Source organism: Agelaius tricolor, unplaced genomic scaffold (assembly GCF_023055355.1).
Source record: "Agelaius tricolor isolate 1412-34295 unplaced genomic scaffold, bAgeTri1.0.p SCAF_38, whole genome shotgun sequence".
Lineage (NCBI taxonomy): Eukaryota > Metazoa > Chordata > Aves > Passeriformes > Icteridae > Agelaius > Agelaius tricolor.
This window is the reverse complement of record NW_027269298.1, coordinates 3,154,365-3,174,212: the sequence shown is the minus strand read 5'-3', so window position 1 is coordinate 3,174,212 and position 19,848 is coordinate 3,154,365. Positions and strand designations below refer to the sequence as shown.

At 54.5% G+C, this 19,848-nt stretch overlaps 1 protein-coding gene across 2 annotated transcripts in view; it reads right to left on the bottom strand.

The window, feature by feature from the left end:
• The window catches only part of OLFM1 (olfactomedin 1), a 36,673-nt gene extending 17,931 nt beyond the window's left edge, over nucleotides 1-18,742 (bottom strand). Inside the window, exons 1-2 of one of the 2 annotated variants that reach the window (XM_071454188.1) lie at nucleotides 18,120-18,742; nucleotides 2,681-2,830 (exon numbers count right to left, since the gene is read on the bottom strand). In XM_071454188.1, the coding sequence (XP_071310289.1) occupies nucleotides 2,681-2,830; nucleotides 18,120-18,185 (216 nt within the window). In that variant the 5' untranslated portion in view covers nucleotides 18,186-18,742. Of the gene's footprint in view, nucleotides 1-2,680; nucleotides 2,831-5,133; nucleotides 5,599-18,119 lie in introns of those variants that run through there. The other variant, XM_071454187.1, reaches the window with a different exon arrangement.
• Between the last annotated feature and the right edge of the window lie 1,106 nt (nucleotides 18,743-19,848).

Genomic DNA, 19,848 nt, shown 5'->3' with positions numbered 1-19,848 from the left:
AGAAGTGCTCTAATGAACTCAGGCCCAAGGATAGTGCCTCTTAAATTCCCTCAGCTCCATCCATCAGCTGCAGTCCTCCAACCTCGCCTGAAAATGCTTTTTGCCTCCTCTCTCAGCCTGAAACCTCATTTTCACCAAGATAATGTGAGACAGATACCTGTGGCTGTCTGGGGGAAAAGAGTTATTTTTAGCAGTTGAAATAGGAAATTAATACAAATGAAGCTTCCAGTGCTGCTCTTGTCATCCTGTTTGAGGAGCTGATTCACAATTAAACCAGAGTCACAGGGAGTCAGCGTTGGCCTGATGACCTCAGTGAGGTTTATAAGGTCAGATCCAAGGTTTAAACCCTGCTCAAACTTCCCTGTGGATCAGCCTTTCCTGGCAGCTCCAAAAGGGTTGTTCTGAGCCCAGCTCTGGGGTTTCAGCTGGGGTCAACCTTCAGCCTTGGGGAGCTGCACAAACTGATGGAGCAAGAGGAATCTTGGGGGAGATTTTCAAGGTTTGGGGGAAAAATCAGCAGAGGAATGGACTCAGCTGATGGTTCAGGAAATGAAAAGTTCATCTGATAAGGTTTGCACGAGGCAGTGATGGCTGAGAAGAGATGGCACCGTCCTGGGAGTGACCACCAGAGGAACAAAAAGAGCTGTAAAATCTGGAAATCAGCACTGGCTGAGAGGAAGGATTGGCAGGAAACCAGAAATGGTTTCACCGGCAGAAGAGGAAGCTGTGCCCGATAACAGGGCCAGAAAAATAAACAAATCAATCAATCAATCAATCAGATTCTCTTTGGAGATCAAACACAACCTGATGATGAGCAGGACTGAGGTGATGTCCTGGTTTGGGTGCAGTCCAAGGGCTGCACTCAGCACCTGCCACGTGTGAGGCTGGAAGGACTCGGCGTGGCCCAGCCAAGGATGAGCTCAGACACCTCGAGTGTCAAACCCTGGGCTGAACACCCTGTGCAGCCCTGGCTGCCCTCCCTCCCCTCTGTGACCTGCCAGGGTGCCCAGAACTCCTTCCCAAAACTGCAGCTCCTACACACGTCCTCATCCCCATGAGCTGAGCATGGCAGCTCTGAACCTCCAAATCCCAAAAGATTCCTGCATGGAGATTTCCCTGAAGATGCTCTAATTGCTTTGTGTGCACACACAAGCAGCTGATGCCTTGCAACACCATTTCCATGGGTGAATTCCACGCCTGCTCCTTGGAAAACCCAACCACAATTTCCCCCTGGACACATTGTGCTGCTTCCTCTGCTGCCAGGGAGAAACCAGGGGCTGCAATTTCCCCCCATCACAGAGCCAGGGTTAGAATGCCAGCGGAGGGAAGGAGTTTTCAGGACTGAAATCCTCCCTGGGAAGCTGGAAGCTCTGCTCTGCAGTTGTTTGCACCTCCAGGGATGATCAGCTCAGCCTCCATCAGGATCAGATGTCTGGCACTGAGAGCCTGTTCCTTATTTTGGGGTTTTTCATATAGGTTAGCGTGGGAGTGAGATGCAGCCGGATTAGCAGGCAGGTATCATATCCCACAACACACGCCCAGAAATCCTGCTCCTCCCTCACTTTATCTCCATTGGCAGCCAGAGAGCTGCATTAAAAAAAACCCCACTGAGCACCTCCACCCTCCTGATGTTATCCCAGGTCTCCCATTCCCAACTCCTGCCCATCAGCAGAGGGCATTGGGTCAAATCCTGATTGTTTGGAGTGGATGAGGAGTTCTGGGAGCACCTCTGAGCTGTTTATAAATCCTGCTGCCTCTCAGGAGCAAAAGCACCCAGGGTGTTATTGCTGTGAGAAAGAAAAGCCTGACTTGGGATTATTTTTAGCAGCCTCTGACAACCCAAAGGATTGTTTTAGGGCTGAATGTTTCCTGGCTGGCTTTATTGTCCTCAGCACATGGGGAAATCAGTTAAGTGGAGGTTTAATATTGTTAGAGGGAATTAATACAGCAGCTTTCCCCAAAGCAGCAGGATGAAAATTCTTTTGTCATGCATGGCACAGGCCAATATAGCATTAGGGGATGGGGTTTAATTATATATCCAGCACAGGAGCCAGCTCATATTTGCAAGACAAGAGCACAATTTCACATGAAACAGCATTTCTTCACTGAAATCTATTATCTGGAAAATTCCTTGTTATTGGGGATGTTTCCCTAATGAGATTTTTTGATCTTTTCGGACAGCAGACTATTAAAAACTAATCAAGAGGATGTCAACGTTAGGCAGAAAACCACTGAGAGTCATCTCTGTGCTACCTGCTGGCGACAGCTTGCAGGGTTTCACTTGACCTTTTCAATACCACCTTGCCTAGAAAAGCTTGGCTTTGGGCTTTTAATTCTCTCTCCTCTCCTGTTGCTGAGTCTGCTCTCAAACTGCTTGTGCCAACAGAATAAAAAAAGGGGATTTTTTTTTATTTTTAAGATTTTTCTTTTCAGAGATACGGTTCAATATTGGTGCTTTGATCTCAGCAGTTTTCCCTTGACCTTAGGCCAGGCTCTCCTCTCAGAAAACACTTGAAGAGATTTCTCCTCCTGCCCTCAGCTGATTATTCCCCACTACACACACAGGGACAGCTCCACATGGAAAAACCATCCCAAGGGGTTTTCCCTGGAAACCAAGGCTCAGCTCAGGTTTCTCTCCCACCAAACCAAAGCACTTTTGGCAGCAGGGGCCAAGCATTACCTTTTCTAGGAGTTGTCTCAGCTGCTTTGTCCTGGCATCACGCGAGCACATCGTCTGCTGAGGTGCCACCACTGTGCATATACAACGTCCCTCGCTGTCCTGGGCAGAGCTGTACACCTGCCAGCTTTCCTCTGGGTTGGTAGGCAACACCTAATTAACACAGGGAGAGATGGGTTAATTAACCAGGGGAGGCCTGGCAGGGCTCTGGGAGGTGAAGGGGGATGAGGACGTGGCAGGGAGCGGAGGCTCCTCTGAGGGCCCAGCTGGCAAAATTCACTTGGAATGCAAAAATATGGATTGGGGACGAATCAGAGAAAGGTCTGAAAAGGAGAGGAAGAGCTGAAAACACGAAGGCAACGCGAGTGGGAAAGCGGGGACACAGGGAACAGTGAAAATTCCGGGTGCTGGGCACATCGGGGTGGGAGCCCTGCCCTGCTGTGGTGACAGAGCCCTCCTTAACACGGGGACAGGGATGGGGACAGAGCCCTCCTTAACACCGGGACAGGGATGGGGACAGAGCCCTCCTTAACATGGGGACAGGGATGGGGACAGAGCCCTCCTTAACATGGGGACAGGGATGGGGACAGAGCCCTCCTTAACATGGGGACAGGGATGGGGACAGAGCCCTCCTAAACATGGGGACAGGGATGGGGACAGAGCCCTCCTTAACACGGGGACAGGGATGGGGACAGAGCCCTCCTTAACACCGGGACAGGGATGGGGACAGAGCCCTCCTTAACAGGGGGACAGGGATGGGGACAGAGCCCTTAACACCGGGACAGGGACGTGCCCGGGCCACCAGGGAGGGCACAGTGCCCTGCCGAGGGCTGAGCAGTGCCCCCAGCTCTGCAGAGCCCGCCGGGGTCTGGGGCCGGGTCTGGCAGCCGGAGACGCGCTGGGCTGAGCACACGGACACCACGAGGTACGGACACACGGACACCCTGAATTACAGACACCCTGAGGTACGGACACCGAGAGGTTTGGACAGTCTGAGGTACGGACACCCCGAATTATGGACGCCCCAGGGCACGGATACCCCAAGTCACAGACACCCCAAGGTATGGACACCCCGAATTATGGACACCCTGAGTCATGGACACCTGAATTACAGACACCCCGAGGCACGGACACCCCGAGGTACAGACGCTCGAGGTACGGACACCCCGACCTACGGACACCCCGACCTACGGACACCCCGAGTTCCGTTCCCCCGGCTCTGTGCCCGTTCCCCGGGCATGAGGAGCTTCCCCGGACAATCGCTCCCCTCCGCTCCAGGCAGGGGAAGCCCGGAGCCGAGCCCTGTGCAGAATCCCAGCAGGGACGCGATGCAGCGCTGAGGGCACGCCGGGGAACGGAGCCCACCCCAAACACAGCGCGTTCCCCTCTCTGCTCTCAATTTTCCTTCTGTCTCACGGCATAATCCATTAGTTAATGCTAACCCAGGCTCGGAGCACTTTGAAGGTGTCACCGTGTCCCCAACCAGAGGGGAAATGTTCCTTCCACCACTTCCCTACAGAACAAATCACCTTGCAAATGCCCACGTTGACAGACATGCCCAGGCGGACGCGCAATTGGATTCCCTGGCTAAAACAACCGGGAAAAAAAAAAAAAAAAAGAATAATAAATGGATCTCATAAACCCTGACAACGTGGAGAAAAAAAATAAAAAGATCCCAGCTCCATTCACTGAGCAGCAGAAGCACTACACGGAATACTCCGGGAACAGCAGAGCTGCAGCAGCGGGGCTCTGTCAGAAAGCACGAGCGTGCAGCCTGCAGGAGAAAGGTGCCCGACTCTCCCTGCTCAGGGAAGACAGACAGACAGACAGACTGCAATGATTTTCCCAGCCATTCCCAAGGTGGGAAGCTCAGGCACGGCCCCGGCTCTCCAGCAGAGCAGGGACAGGGGGTGCCCAGCCCGGCTGCATCCCCCCGTCCCTCCGAGGGCGGATCGCGGAGGGAGAGCAGCGGAGGCGCCTCCCGGGACTGGCGCCCGCTCCCCCGGCGGCTTTTGCAGCGGCCACGAGGGAAACTTTGCATCCCTTCGGCGGCAGGGACGGCGCGGGGAGGCAGCCGAGTCACCCCCGGCACCAAGCGGGGGTGGCCGAGCAGGAGGAGAGGAGGGGAGAGGCAGAGACGCTCCCTGCGCCGTCACCCCCATGCCCTGCCAGCGCCCCATGCCCGCTCCCGCAGCACCGCGGGGACACTCGAGGGGCGGCGATCCTGCAGGGGGGGACCCTGCCGGCCACGGGGACACCCGGGCAAGGAGAGATGTGACAGCCGGGCGGGGAGGGACTGCGCGGCGGCGGGGAGCGGCCGCAGGGACGCTCCGGGATGCGGGGACGCTCCGGGATGCGGGAACGCTCCGGGATGCTCCGGGAGGCTGGGATGCTCCGGGATGCTCCGGGATGCTCCGGGCAGCCCTCCCCGTGCCCCGCAGCCCTCCCGCACTTACTCCCGTGCTGCGGTCCAAGGTGCCGCCCGTGGCCGCCGTGAGTTTGGTGGTGTTGAGCCCCACGAGGGAGGGCAGCGTCTGCGACATCCAGTTGGTGATCATGGCCATGGTGCTGAGGACGACTCCAATCTTGAGTAAAGGCACAGACATGTCTGCGGGGGGGGCGGCAGGCACCCTTCATTCTGCACCGGCGCCGGGCTCCATGCCGCTGCCTTCGGGCTGCGCCAGCCGCCCCGCCGCCGCCGCCGCTCGCCGCCGCCCCATCGTCCTCCTCCTCCTCCTCCTCTTCCTCCTCCTCCTCCTCCTGTGCCCTGCCCGGCGCTGTGCCCGCTGTGCAGCCGGAGGAGCGGGGCTGGCTCCCTGCGCCCCAGCCCCAGCCCCAGCCCCTGCGAGCGGCTGCGGGAGGCGGAACCGGGGCGGGACCGGAGCGGGAGGGACGGGCAGAGCCCAAGCAGGGGGGACACTGCGGTGGGAGATGGGCGAGAGGGAGGGGACGGCGGAGTGCGGGGAGGGAGGGGAGAAAAGGGTTTGGGGAGAAGGGAGTGGGAGGGGAGGTTTGGGGAAAGGGGAGGGGAGGGATGGGGAGGGGGAAGAGGTATGGGGAGAAAAGATTTGGGGATGAAAGATCTGGGGAGAAAAGATTTGGAGATAAAAGATCTGGGGAAGGAGGAGGGAAGGGAAGGAGAGAAGAAAAATTATGGGGAAGAAAAGAAAATTATGAGGAGGAAAGATTTGGGACAGGGAAGTGGAGGGAAGGAGAGAAAAAAGATTTAGGGAGAAAAGATTTGGGGAGACAAAAGAATCAGGGAGAAAAGGTCTGAGGAGAAGGGAGTGGGAGGAGAGGTTTGGGGAAAGGGGAGTGGAGGGATGGGAGGGGGAAGAGGTATGGGTAGAAAAGATTTGGAGATAAAAGATTTGGGGAGAAAAGATCTGGGGAGAAAAGATCTGGGGAAGGGGGAGAGAAGGGAAGGAGAGAAGAAAAATTATGGGGAGGAAAGATTTGGGACAGGGAAGGGGAGGGAAGGAGAGAAAAAAGATTTGGGGAGAAAAGATTTGGGGAGAGGTAAAAGAGTCAGGGAGAAAAGGCTTGGAGAGAAAGGGAAGAATTGGGGAGAGGGGGAGAGATTGAGCAGAGGGGGACAGGCATGGGGAAGGAAGAGAAAGGTTTGGGCGGAGGGAAGAAGATTTGAGGAGATAAATTGGGTGGGGGGAGAGGAATGAGGAGAGGGGGAAAATTAGGGAGGAGGTGGAAAGGGCTTTGGGGAGGTGGTGTAAGGGATTTTGGGGAGATGAAATGGATTTGGGGGGGAGGTAGAAGGGGAGCAGGTGGAAGGGATTTTGGGGAACAGATGGATGGGTTTTGGGGGGGAGATGGAGGGGATTTTGGGGAGCAGATTGAAGGGATTTTGGGGGGGAGATGGAAGGGGATTTAGGGGGAGGTGGAAGGGATTTTGGGGAGCAGATTGAAAGGATTTTGGGGAGCAGGCGGAAGGGATTTTGGGGAGTAGATTGAAGGGATTTAGGGGGAGGTGGAAGGGATTTTGGGGGGCAGGTGGAAGGGATTTTGGGGAGCAGATTGAAGGGATTTTGGGGGGCAGGTGGAAGGGATTTTGGGGGGTGCGGCTCCCCCACTGCGGCGTGTGGCGCCCTCTGGCGGCTGCGGGCGGCGCTGCGGGCCGGGGTCGCTCGGTGGTCGCGGGGACAGCGGGGACACGGCGGGGACACGGCGGGGACACGGAGCCGTGCCAGCACCAAGGGGAGCCGGAGCCGTTCACCGCAGTGTGGCGCCTCTCCCGCACAGACCCGCGGGCTCTGGGTCCCCTGTGGGTCCCCGGCCGTCCCCAGGTCCAAGCGGGCTGTCAGAGCATCCCCCACAGCCCCGACTGTCACCTCGCCACGTCCTGCCACGACAGCGCGAAGGACAAACCAAAGCTCAGTGTCAGCCCTGCTCCCGCCTCATTCCCCGCGCAGGAATTGGCTGCCAAGGGATGCAAAGGGCGCACAGCCTGTCCGGCCAGCCTGGAATGTCACCTGGGCTTGGTCACCACTCAGGCGTCCCAAAGCCACTTGAAGAAGAGCCCTGGTGACTTCAGAAGCCAAATCTCCGACCAGCAGAACTCCACAGCTCCTGCATCCTTCCCTGAGAGAAGCTCGGGGCTCCCTGTGCAAAGCAGCACAGAAATGAAGGCCCTGTCCCTCTGCAGAGGACACAAGTGTCACCCCTGCCTTGTGGCACAGCCCCAGCCTTGACACGGGCGCAGGGAGCCTCAGCTGCTCCATGGGCTGGCCCTGGGAGCCACCACATTCCCACCAGAGTCTGACCAGCCCAGCCCCAAACCCGAGCCCTCCAGAGCTGCTGTTCCACTGCTGTGGATTCTTGGGGTGGGGGTTTGGTGGCCCCAAAACCTTGACCCACCTCACATCCAGCACCAGGGTGACGTGCAGAGCACATCCCAGCAGGGAAGCAGGAAGCCCCAAAATGCAATCCCTGCTCAGCTGGCCTGTCCCACCTCAGCAGGACCGTGTCCCACCTCAGCAGGATTGTGTCTTATCTCACCAGGACCGTGTCCCACCTCACCAAGACCATGTCCCTCCTCACCAGGACCGTGTCCCTCCTCAGCAGGACCTTGTCCCACCTCACCAGGACCTTGTCCCAGCTCACCAGGACCTTGTCCCTTGCTGGGGACGTGGCCCTTGGTGTGGGATCATCCCAGCACAGCCAGGCTGGGCAGAGGGAGCAGGAGCAGGAGCAGGCTGGGGGGGCAGGAGCAGCTTCATCAGGCAAAAATCCCCAAAAAAACCCCAAAAATCAATCAATCAAACAAACAAACAAACGCCCAAAAACCCCCACAAACTTGGAACAGTTCCACCTTTTAGGAGGAATCCCAAATCCCTGCTCTGCCAGGTGCTTTGCTGTGCTCAGGCCTTGATTGCCCCTCTGATTTCCCACCCCAGTGCTGATATCCCAACAGCCCCAAGGTCCTTTTGGGAACAGAGTTTGTCAGGGAAGTTCATCCCTCATATTTGTCTGCTCCAGACACATACACGGGAATTAATCCTGTGGATATTGCAGTATTTAAATTTAAGAATCTCTCCTGTGCTTTGCTCTGGATAAAAATCCCTCCCGTGCCTTGCCCTGGATCCCAGCTGGGCCGAAACCTCATTTCCCAGCAGGGCAGGCAGGTGATTTCATTCCCATTCCCTTCCTGCTCTGCCATGATTAAAGCTCCTCCAGACAGGGCCAGCAAAGGCCAGAGAGGAGCTGTACCTGTAATAATGGGGGAAAAAGAGAAATCCTGGGGGATTTTCTTTCTCTCTCCTGCTTGCAGTGTTTATGAAAGAATCAAAAGCAGCATTTTTGGGGGAACTTTGGAATTTGTTTTCTTTTTTTTTTGTTGCTGCCTAGATTCATGGAGTTAAGGAAAGGGCATCAAAATGTTCTTCCAGATCTTTTTAAATTTTAAAAATTAAAGACCTTTGAAAATTCTTAATGCATCAACGACCTGCCAGGAGCAGGAGGGGTCACAGCCCTTCCCCAAAGCATGGCCATGGAAGCTGAGCCCACCCCAAATCCCAGATCTGGTGGAAAAAGAGGCTCCCAGGAGCTGCTGTTCCCCTTTTTAGGGATGCAGGGCTGTGCAGAGCAGGAATTGGAGTTGCTGGTGTGTGATGAGCTGCAGTGAGCAGGACAATGACTTCTGTCACTTTTTGACACAGGTGGTGTGCAGGCACAGGAGCTCTGCCTCACCCTGATCATCTACCTGCTTTTAAAAGCCCAGTGTGGCAAAAAAAAAATGAATAAACCAACCAAAAATCCAGGGAATTTCATGTGGGAGAGCTGCCTTTCCTTATTCTGCAGCCCAACACAGGAACCAGCATGAAACCAGTGAGGAAGAGCCTCAGGTGGCCCTGTCTGCCCTGGTGGGGCTTTCCCAGCTGGATTCTGCTCCTTCAAAATCAACTTTTCCACCACCACATCTGCAGGAACCCCTGAAGTGGCCGAGCTCAGCTTTCTCCTGGTCACTTTTTTTTTGGTTTTTTTTGCATTCTGGGCAGAGAAAGAGCAAGAGCACGAGATAAATCAGAGACCAGGGTCTCCCAAAGGAGCTGCTGCCCCGAAAATTCCTCTGCCGGCAGGGAGAACGTCGCAGACACCTTTCCATGAAAAATCCTTTCCTCAGGATTTCTCCTCCTGAGAAGCTGAGAGGCCTCAGGAACAAAATGTAACCAATGGTTATCTGCTGCTGTGGGATGCAACAGGTGCAGCTGGGATTGGGCTCATGTGGATGTTTCTAATCAATGGCCAATCACAGTCCGGCTGGCTCGGACAGAGAGTCTGAGCCACAAACCTTTGTTTTCATTCTTTCTGGTTCTATTCTTAGCCAGCCTTCTGCTGAAATCCTTTCTTCTATTCTTTTAGTGTAGTTTTAATGTAATATATACCATAAAATAATAAATCAAGCCTTCTGAAACACGGAGTCAGATCCTCATCCCTTCCCTCATCCTCGGACCCCTGTGAACACGGCCAGAGGAGAACGCAGAGCTCGGGGCCCGGGGGAGCCCGGCCAGGGTCAGGGTGCGCGACAATCGGCGACAATCGGCGGTGGCAGCGCGGGGACACGGCGGTCACTGTCTCCCTCTCCTGGCTGCTTGGAGAAGAAAAAGCGCCCGAATTCCTCTTGCTCCCAAATTTTGCTATGGGGATGATGTGCAGGACTGAGGATTCCTGCTCTAAATAAACCACACAGAGAGGAAAAAGTGCCCTGAATTCCTCTTGCTCCCAAATTTTGCTATGGGGATGATGTGCAGGACAGAGGATTCCTGCTCTAAATAAACCACACCCAATCCCTGTTAAAATCAGGGATTTTAATATTGAATAAACCAGAGAATTCCTGCTCTAAATAAACCACACAGAGAGGAAAAAGCGCCCAAATTCAGAGCCTCTTGCTCCCAAATTTTGCTCTGGGGATGATGTGCAGGACTGAGGATTCCTGCTCTAAATAAACCACACCCAATCCCTGTTAAAATCAGGGATTTTAATATTGAATAAACCAGAGAATTCCTGCTCTAAATAAACCACACAGAGAGGAAAAAGCGCCCAAATTCAGAGCCTCTTGCTCCCAAATTTTGCTATGGGAATGATGCGCAGGACAGAAGACTCCTGCTCTAAATAAACCACAACAGAGAAGAAAAAGTGCCCCGAATTCCTCTTGCTCCCAAATTTTGCTATGGGGATGATGTGCAGGACTGAGGATTCCTGCTCTAAATAAACCACACAAAAAAGAAAAAGCGCCCAAATTCAGAGCTTCTTGCTCCCAAATTTTGCTATGGGGATGATGTGCGGGACAGAGGATTCCTGCTCTAAATAAACCACACCCAATCCCTGTTAAAATCTGGGATTTTAACATTGAATAAACCAGAGAATTCCTGCTCTAAATAAACCACACAGAGAAGAAAAAGTGCCCAAATTCAGAGCCTCTTGCTCCCAAATTTTTCTAGGGATGATGTGCAGGACAGAGGATTCCTGCTCTAAATAAACCACACCCAATCCCTGTTAAAATCTGGGATTTTAACATTGAATAAACCAGAGAATTCCTGCTCTAAATAAACCACACAGAGAAGAAAAAGTGCCCAAATTCAGAGCCTCTTGCTCCCAAATTTTTCTAGGGATGATGTGCAGGACAGAGGATTCCTGCTCTAAATAAACCACACCCAATCCCTGTTCAAATCTGGGGTTTTAACAGTAAATAAACCAGAGAATTCCTGTTCTAAATAAACCACACCCAATCCCTGTTAAAATCAAGGATTTTAACATTGAATAAACCAGAGAACTCCTGCTCTAAATAAACCACACCCAATTCCTGTTCAAATCTGGGATTAAAATTAAAATAATTATTAAAATCAGGGATTTTAACAGCCCCAGACCTCGCTGGAGCCTTGGGGACAGCTCAGGTGACACCCAGGAGGACGGTGCCAGCTGTGCCATGAGCTCAGTGCCCTTCCCACACCAGGGAAAAGGGGTCAGCACTGCAGACTGCAGCACAGGACAGCCCCAGTCCTGCTCCTTGAGCTCCTCCTCTCTGTCCTGGACACTCTGGGGTCTGTCCTCTCTGCAAGGACCTGGCTCTGGAATGTCAGGGATCCTCCTGAAAAACTTGGATTGGGATTTTCCTCCCTCCTGAAAAGCTCGGATTGGGATTTTCCTCCCTCCTGAAAAGCTTCAATTGGGATTTTCCTCCCTCCTGAAAAACTCAGATTGGGATTTTTCTCCCTCCTGAAAAGCTTGGATTGGGATTTTCCTCCCTCCTGAAAAACTTGGATTGGGATTTTCCTCCCTCCTGAAAAGCTCAGATTGGGATTTTCCTCCCTTCTGAAAAGCTCAGATTGGGATTTTTCTCCCTCCTGAAAAGCTTGGATTGGGATTTTCCTCCCTCCTGCAGCTGCTGGAGGGGCTCTGAAGGGTCCCCTTGGGGGCTTTGCTGCCTCCAGTGCCTCTTCCCACCCCTCCTGGAGCCCTGATTGGTGCCAGATGCTGATGCCAGGCTGTCCCTGTGATGCACCCCTGCCCCAAAGGGTGCAGCTGCACAGGGGCAGCTGTGGGGAGGAGAGAACCCCCCAAAAACCCCCTAAAAAGCACCTGAGGGGCTGTGCCCCCTGGTACTCCTTTTGCTGCCAAATTTTGCTGGGGATGATGTGCAGGCTCCAAATAAACCACACAGAGAAGAAGAAGTGCCCAAATTCAGAGCCTCTCCTGTGGCTGCTGGGTGGTGCTGGGCACACAGAGGTGCCAGCCCAGCCCAGGGCTCCGAGCCTGCCTCGCTCTGTGCCCTCTGCCCAGCACCTCAGAGGCACCCAGGGAGAGGCCTGGACCCTGCTCTGGGCACAAGCAGAGGGTTTATGAATATATAAAAATATGAATAACCCTTCACCCTTCCATTTCTCACCCCTTGCAGCCCGTCCTGGGCAGCCACAACCCCCTCTGTGCCCATCCCAACCTTCTGAGGGGCGCCTCAGCAGCTCACAGGAAATGGCACCGAGCTCCCCCTCGGTTTTGGGGGTCTCAATTCCAAATATCCCGAGGTTTCTGCCTGGTTTTTGTCACTTTTTTTTTTTGCTGCCACCGCTCGCACAAACCTGACTGCAGGAGATGGATGCTGATCACAAGTTTTCCCCTTCATTGTGGGAAGGCAGAGATGGACAGAAAATAAAAGGGAAGGAAGGAAGGAAGGAAGGAAGGAAGGAAGGAAGGAAGGAAGGAAGGAAGGAAGGAAGGAAGGAAGGAAGGAAGGAAGGAAGGAAGGAAGGAAGGAAGGAAGGAAAGGAATTTAAGACCTCAAAGGGTGGATGAAGGGGATCCCTGCCAGTTCCTGGTAAATCTGTGTGAGAATTGTGGCTGACCCCAGGGTCAGGCACATTTTGGGACCAGGCAGCCCAAGCTGCTCTGGGAAATGAGCTCCCAGCTCTGGACCCTCCCTGCTCCTGCATGAAAAACCCTCTGGAACCTCTCCTTTCCTCTGGGAGCAAGAACTCTGCAAGGAAATGTCCCCTTCACGTGCCCAAGGCTGTGTTCAGCTGAAGCTGCTCTTGTCATTGAGCCCAGGATCTGCAGCAGGTGCCAAGAGCTCAAAACCAGCCCAGGTTCCTGATTTTTGGAGGAGTTTTTGGGCACATTTCCCTGGGTCAGGCACACACCTCCAGTCCCTGAGGGAGTTCCCAGGGAAGAATTGTTCTCTGTGCTGCTTTCTAGCAAACACAGCTCTGCTCCTGGCCCTGGGCTCAGTGCTGACCTTGTCCCTCTGCTGTCCCTGCAGGATGGGGAGGGTGGGCTGGCAACAGGGGAAAAGGGTCCTGAGCAGGGAAAAAAGGGGTCCTGAGCAGAAAAAATGGGTCCCTGATAGGGAAAAGGGTCCTGAGTAGGATGAAAGGATTCCTAAGCAGGGAAAAGGGGTCCCTGATAGGGAAAAGGGGTCCCTGAGTAGGATAAAAGGATTCCTGAGCAGGGAAAAAGGGTCCTGAGCAGGGAAAATGGGTCCTGAGCAGGATAAAAGGATTCCTGAGCAGGGAAAATGGGTCTCTGAGCACAGGAAAAGGGTCATGAGAACAGGAAAAGGGTTCTGAGCAGAACAAGGAGTCCCTGAGGAGGGAAAAGGGTCCCTGAGAAGGATAAAAAGGATCACTGAGCAGGGAAAAGGGTCCCTAAGCATGGAAAAAAGGGTCCTTGAGCAGGAAAAGGGGTCCCTGAGCAGGATAACAGGGTCAGCAGTGCAGCTCAAGGCAGTGTTGGGGCTGGCAGCAGGCTCAGTTCCAGGAGAGCAGGAACAACCAGCAGGAGCAGGAAAATCAGCATTCCCAGCTGCTGTGCCCCACATTTGGGGGCTGCTGGCCCCAAGGCACATCTCTGTGTCTCTGCTTCTCCAAGCCCACCTGGGGCACCCCAAAAAGCCACAAATCCCAGGTGGGCATTGCTGGGGTGCCCCGGCCTTGTCCCCTTTTGTGGGGAGCTCCACCAGAGCAGAGGTGACGCTGTCCCCTCCCTGCTCCAGCTTCCCCCAGTGCTCTGCTTAATTGCCTCTGATAGTAATTAGCTTTGTATTAACGTGTGGTGCTAATACTGATTACAAGGACTGATAACTCCAGCAATAAATACGAGCCAGGGCTGGAAATTACCTCTGGTTTTTTTCTTTTTTTAAATTTTTTATTGGTTCCAGCTGAAGTTAAGCAAGACAAGGCACAAATTGGTTTATGAGGCAGCTGCCTCCTGTTCCAGGCTGCAGATTTGCAGCTTAATCCTACCCCTGTGCACGTGTCTGCCTGCCAGGGGGAGGAGGTTTGGGCACCAAACTGGGCACTGGGAAATCCTGCATGGGCAGGAGGCAGCTGGGCTGGGCACTGCAAACAGCCCTGACAGGGACTTGGGGTTCTTTTAGGGAAAACCAATGGGTAAATGAAGATAATTCATATTTTTAGGGTTTTTTTTCCCTCTCCTTCCCCCTGCAAACAGCCCTGACAGGGATTTGAGGTTCTTTTAGGGAAAATCAATGGGTAAATGAAGATAATTCATATTTTTAGGGTTTTTCTCCTCTCCTTCCCCTTGCAAACAGCCCTGACAGTGACTTGAGGTTCTTTTAGGGAAAACCAATGGGTAAATGAAGATAATTCATATTTTTAGGGTTTTTTTTTCCCTCTTGCAGAAGCCCTATAAACGTTTCATATCAGGAGGGTGTTGCTCCCAGAATTACTGGGGTGCTGTGGATGTGGGAGCACCCTGCAGCTCCTGAGGGAACTTTGAGCAATTCCAGGAGGTTTTCACTGCAATATCCCAGCAAAAGGACAAAGGGACAGCTCGGACAGACAGACAGACAGACAGCAGCTGTCAGCCCCCCTCTGCTGCCTGCCCTGGCTGTCCCACAGCAGCCCCAGGCTCTGCCCTCCTGGCAGATCCTTCGAGAGCAGAGGTTGGCTCTGTCCCCCATGGTCCCCTGGGTGTCCCCAAGGGGAGGACAGGCACAGGCAGCCCCAGACTTTGCCCAGCAGCCCAAACCCTGCACCCCAGCAGGATGGGGCATTGCAGGGTGTGGCTGAGCCGTGGGGAGAGGCCAGGCTGGGCACAGAGCAGCTCAGAGAGGGGAAATGCCTCGTGCAGGGCCCCCCTCAGCCCTGCCAGGGGGGATGGAGGCACAGCACAAACACCTGGGGGGGTTTGGGGCAGCTCCCCCCTTGTCCCACACAGGTCACCCCAGCCGGGTCTGGGAGCCCTGGGCAAAGCAGGGCTGCAGCCTCAGCCTGGCATCGCCCCTGTGCCCCCAGCACCCTCCCTGCACCCAGGGGGGCACCCCAGGGTGCTGCAGCACCCACGCCTTGCAGAGAGCCCCAGGGATCCCAGAGCCAGGCCAGGCTGGCCCTGCCAGCCCTGTTTGGGAGCCAGCTCAGTGCCCAGCTCAGTGCCCAGCTCAGTGCCCAGATCTGTGCCCAGCTCAGTGCCCAGCTCAGTGCCCAGCTCTGCCCCAGTTCTGTCCTCAGCTCAGTGCCCATCTCTGCCCCATCTCTGTCCCCAGTTCTGTCCCCATCTCTGTGCCAGTTCTGTGCCCAGCTCAGTGCCCAGCTCTGCCCCAGTTCTGTCCTCAGCTCTGTCCCCATCTCAGTCCCCATCTCTGTCCCCATCTCTGTCCCCAGTTTTGTCCCCATCTCAGTCCCCAGCTCTGTGCCCAGCTCTGTCCCCAGCTCTGCCCCATCTCTGCCCCAGCTCAGTGCCAGTTCTGTCCCCATCTCTGTCCCCATCTCTGTCCCCATCTCTGTCCCCAGCTCTCCCTTCCCTGTGGCCTGTCCTGTCACTGTCAGCAGCAGCTCCTGCACCAGCAGCAAAGCTGAGATCAGCCCCCTGCACGCCCCAGCCTCCCCCCTTGCTGCCCAGGCTCTGTGTAGGGCCCAGCAGAGCCGGCCTGGCACGGAGCAGGGCAGTGCCTGGGCTGGCAGGAGCATTTGGGGCTGGCACCTGCCAGCTGTGCCAGGACAAGGAGGGCCCTGCAGTGCCAGGCCCAGGGCACCTGCCCAGGTGGGCACTGCAGAGCTGAGAGCAGCCCCAGCAGGGCAGGGCTCAGCTAAGCCAGGCTTTAGCAGGGGCTCAAACCTCCTGCCACCAGCAGGGCAGGGCTCTCTGCCCAGGATCCGCTGGGCTCCCTGTGCCCACCACGATTTAAAGTTGCTGCCAAAGTTGAGGTGCTGCAGTCACAGAGGAAGCAAGGAGAGGAGAAAAGAGCCAGGCAGGGCAGAAACCTTGGCTTTCCTTTGTTTTCCCTTTGTTTCTCTTGGTTTTTCTTTGTTTTCCCTTGGCTTTTCCCTTGTTTGTCCCTTGGCTTTCCCCTTGTTTTTCTCTTGCTTTTCCTTTGCTTTTCCTTTGCTTTTCCTTTGTTTTCCCTTAGTTTTTCCTTGGTTTTTCCTAGTTTTTCCCTTGGTTTTTCCTTCTTTTCCCCTTGTTTCCCCTCTTGTTTCCCCTCTTGTTTCCCCCCTTGTTTCCCCCCTTGTTTCCCCCCTTGTTTTCCCCTTTGTTTTCCCCTTTGTTTTCCCCTTTGTTTTCCCCTTTGTTTTCCCCCTTGTTTCCCCCTTGTTTTCCCCCTTGTTTTCCCCCTTGTTTTCCCCCCTTGTTTTCCCCCCTTGTTTCCCCCCTTGTTTCCCCCCTTCTTTTCCCCCTTGTTTTCCCCCTTGTTTCCCCCTTGTTTCCCCCTTGTTTCCCCCTTGTTTCCCCCTTGCTTCCCCCCTTGTTTCCCCCCTTGTTTCCCCCCTTGTTTTCCCCCTTGTTTTCCCCCTTGTTTTCCCCCTTGTTTTCCCCCTTGTTTTCCCCCTTGTTTCCCCCCTTGTTTCCCCCTTGTTTCCCTCTTGTTTCCCCTCGTTTCCCCCTTGTTTTCCCCTTTGTTTCCCCCTTGTTTTCCCCTTTGTTTCCCCCTTGTTTTCCCCCTTCTTTTCCCCCTTCTTTTCCCCCTTCTTTTCCCCTTGTTTCCCCTTTGTTTCCCCCTTGTTTCCCCCTCTGAAAATCCCCCAGAGCCGCTCGATGCTGCCCAGGCCGGCCAGGGGCTGACAGCACCGTGTGCCCAGGCTGTGCTGTGACCCTGGGGAAGCTGAAGGGACCCTGGGGTGACATCCCTGCCACCCCCCGTGCCCCGTGGCCGCCCCCAGCCGTGCCCAGGTGGGCAGGAGGTGCCGTGCTGGTGGTCCTGGCTCTTTGTCCAGCGCGGCGCATGCGCACCCTCAGCATCCTCACGCACAATGGGCTGCTCTGCTTCTTCCTCCCCACCCCTCCTCATCCCCACAGCCCCCGGATTGCTCGGCTTCTCCCCCCTTTCCCTGCCTGCATTCCTGGGCTGCTCGGCTTCTCTCGGGGTTTGGGGCAGATCTGGGCTCTCCTTTTGGCTTTGCATCCTCCCAGGAATCCTGGCAGGGTGCAGAGCCTAAAAGGCTCCAGGGGCTCAAACTTCAGCAGCAGGGCAGGGACAGGGAGGGCTTTGTCACTGGGAGAAAGGGAAAAATCATCTCCAGAAAGCAGCCAGGATGAGAGCCCAGCTGCTAATTGCTCCTACACTAAGAAGCCTCCATTCCCCTCCTATTTATAGCTGCTTTTTCTTTCCTTTTTTTTTTTTTTTTTTTTTTTTTGTGCTTCCAGGCAGCACCACAATTAACCCCACAATCTAGAGCATCCTCTTGCAATTACTTTTTTTCTTCCTCTCCTCGGGGACTGGTGGGAAAAAAAAAAAAAACAACAAAAGACAATCGCCCTGCCTGCCTCTCCCCAGTCAGCCTCAAGAAGTCAAATGGAGTTTTAATTCCACTTGCAAGAGACGGATTTTGCGTGCCTCCTTTCCTCTCCCCACAACCCCACTCAGCCTCACTCAGCCCAGGGGCTGGGACAGCAGAGAAAAGCATGGAAATCCAGGCAAAAAAAAAAACCAACCCCAAAAAACCAGCAGGTGGAGTGGAGAGAGGGGGATAAATCAACTGCCCCCGTCTCCTACCCGGCTGTCACAGATGCCAACGCCAAGGGACATTTAAATGTCACCTAAAACCAGCACAGCTACCCCCACACGAGAAGCCGGCGGGCTGGGGGGTGACAAGCAGGGACAGCACTCCCACCTGCTCCCTGTGGCCACCCGGGCCAGCAGCTCCAGCCCCACCCAGGGGTCCCGCAGCCCCCCGGGTGAGCCGGGGGAGGTGACCCCAACACCCCCCATAGGGGCTGCCCCTCCTGCGGGGGCCCGAATCCCCCCCAGGGCAGCGTGGTCCGTGCCCAGGTGCGGGGCAGGGCACAGGTGATGCTCGGGGAAGGGGCGGCCGGGCAGGTGCAGCATCCCCGGGCAGGTGCAGCATCCATGCCCCGGCAGGTGCAGCATCCATGCCCCGGCAGGTTCCTGTGCTGCTCTCGAGGTTTAGCAGAAAATGGCGTTGGGGAGAAAAGGGAGAGGAGGAGGGGGAGTGGGGAAAGGAAGAGCTGGACCTACTTGGGTGAGTTCTGTGCCCATCAGGATGAGGAAGCAGAGGGTCAGCAGCTTGCTTGCCGGTTGCATCTCTCGCAGCCCGTTCTAGGCAGCTCGCATACAGATCACCTCCGGGCGAGCCTCCCCTGCGCCGTCCCCGAGCCTCGCTGCCTCCTTTATTCTTATTAATATTTTAATTTATATATTAAAAAAAATTAAAAAAAAAAAAGGACAACAAAACGCTATTAAAAAAAAAAAAAAAAAAAGAACAAACGGCAAAAATAATGATTAAAAAACCAGCCTGATTTTGCGGGTGGCTCTCAGCACCCTCGGGAAGCGATGCCAGAAATCTGCTCAGCAGAGCCTTCACTTTGCATATTTATTGGGATCCCAGTTTCTCTCCTCTGCTCTCGGTGCTGGCTGTCTGGTAATTTATTTAATTTTTTTTTTTTTTTTTAATGGCTCCCCTGCTCCAAAGACATTTGCGAAGAGAAATTCAGCGGAGCACGCAGTGATTATCTCTGCTATTGCCAAAAGTTTGCCTGGAAAAGGGGGGTGATGGGGAGAGGACAGGGATTTAAAAAAAAAAAAAAAAAAAAAAAGAAAAAAAAAGAAAAAGAAAGGAATTGGTAGGGCTGGCTACTAGCAGGGGATGGCTGTGGAACAGGATGTGACATCAAGTAAGGCGGGGGAAATTTAACTAAACACGGCAAAGGGAGAGGGGGAAAAGCAGGGGCGGGAGCACGGCTGAGGCTGCGGGGACCCCACGGGGAGCAGGGGGTTAAAACCATCCTTAACCCCATCCTTATTCCCATCCTGAACTGCATCCTTCATTCCCATCCTGAACCCCGTCCTGAATTCCCATCCTGAACCTCCTCCTTCATTCCCATCCTTAATTCCCATGAATTGAACAGCATCCTTATCCCCATCCTTAACCCTATCCTTAATCTCATTTTTAACCCCATCCTTAACCCCCTCCTTCATTCCCATCCTGAACTGCATCCTTCATTCCCATCCTTCATTCCCCTCCTGAACAGCATCCTTATCCCCATCCTTAACCCTATCCTTAATTCCCACTCTGAACTCCATCCTTAATCCCACCCTGAACCCCATCCTTAATTCCCTTCCTTAATTCCCCTCCTGAACCCCATCCTTAATTCTCATCCTGAACCCCATCCTTATTCCCATCCTTATTCCCATCCTCAATCCCACCCTGCACCCCCTCGCTGTGCTCCCCTGATCTCTGGGCATCCCTCAGGGCAAGGGGGGGGTGCCCAGGGATCTGATCCCCCCCAAACCCCAAACCAGCCCCTGGGGGAGGCTCCCAGCTCCATCCCCTGCCCCGCTCAGCTCCCCAGGATTTGGGGGCAGCACGAGGACGTGAGAATCCTTTTGTCACACCCCAACCTCACCTGTGGTGCCCCGGGGGCTGCAGGCGGTGCCCGCCCCTCCCTGGCAGCTCCTGCCCCTCATTTCTCTCTCACACACCCCCCTGAATGCTTCCCAATCCCCAGTTTCTTCCAGGACCCCATAAATATTATGGAATATATCAGTGTGTGCTGCTGTGAGTGAAGAGCATCACCCCCCTGCTCCAGAGATCATCTCTTGGTGATTACTTAATTCACAACAGAAATTCCTTCCCAACAGGAATTCCCACAATTAGCAGAGCCCCCCAGCAGAGGATTTGCCCCTGATTGCTCCAGGGTTTCTTTATCTGGAGCCCTTGGGAGTGGAGCAGGACATGGGGTCTGTG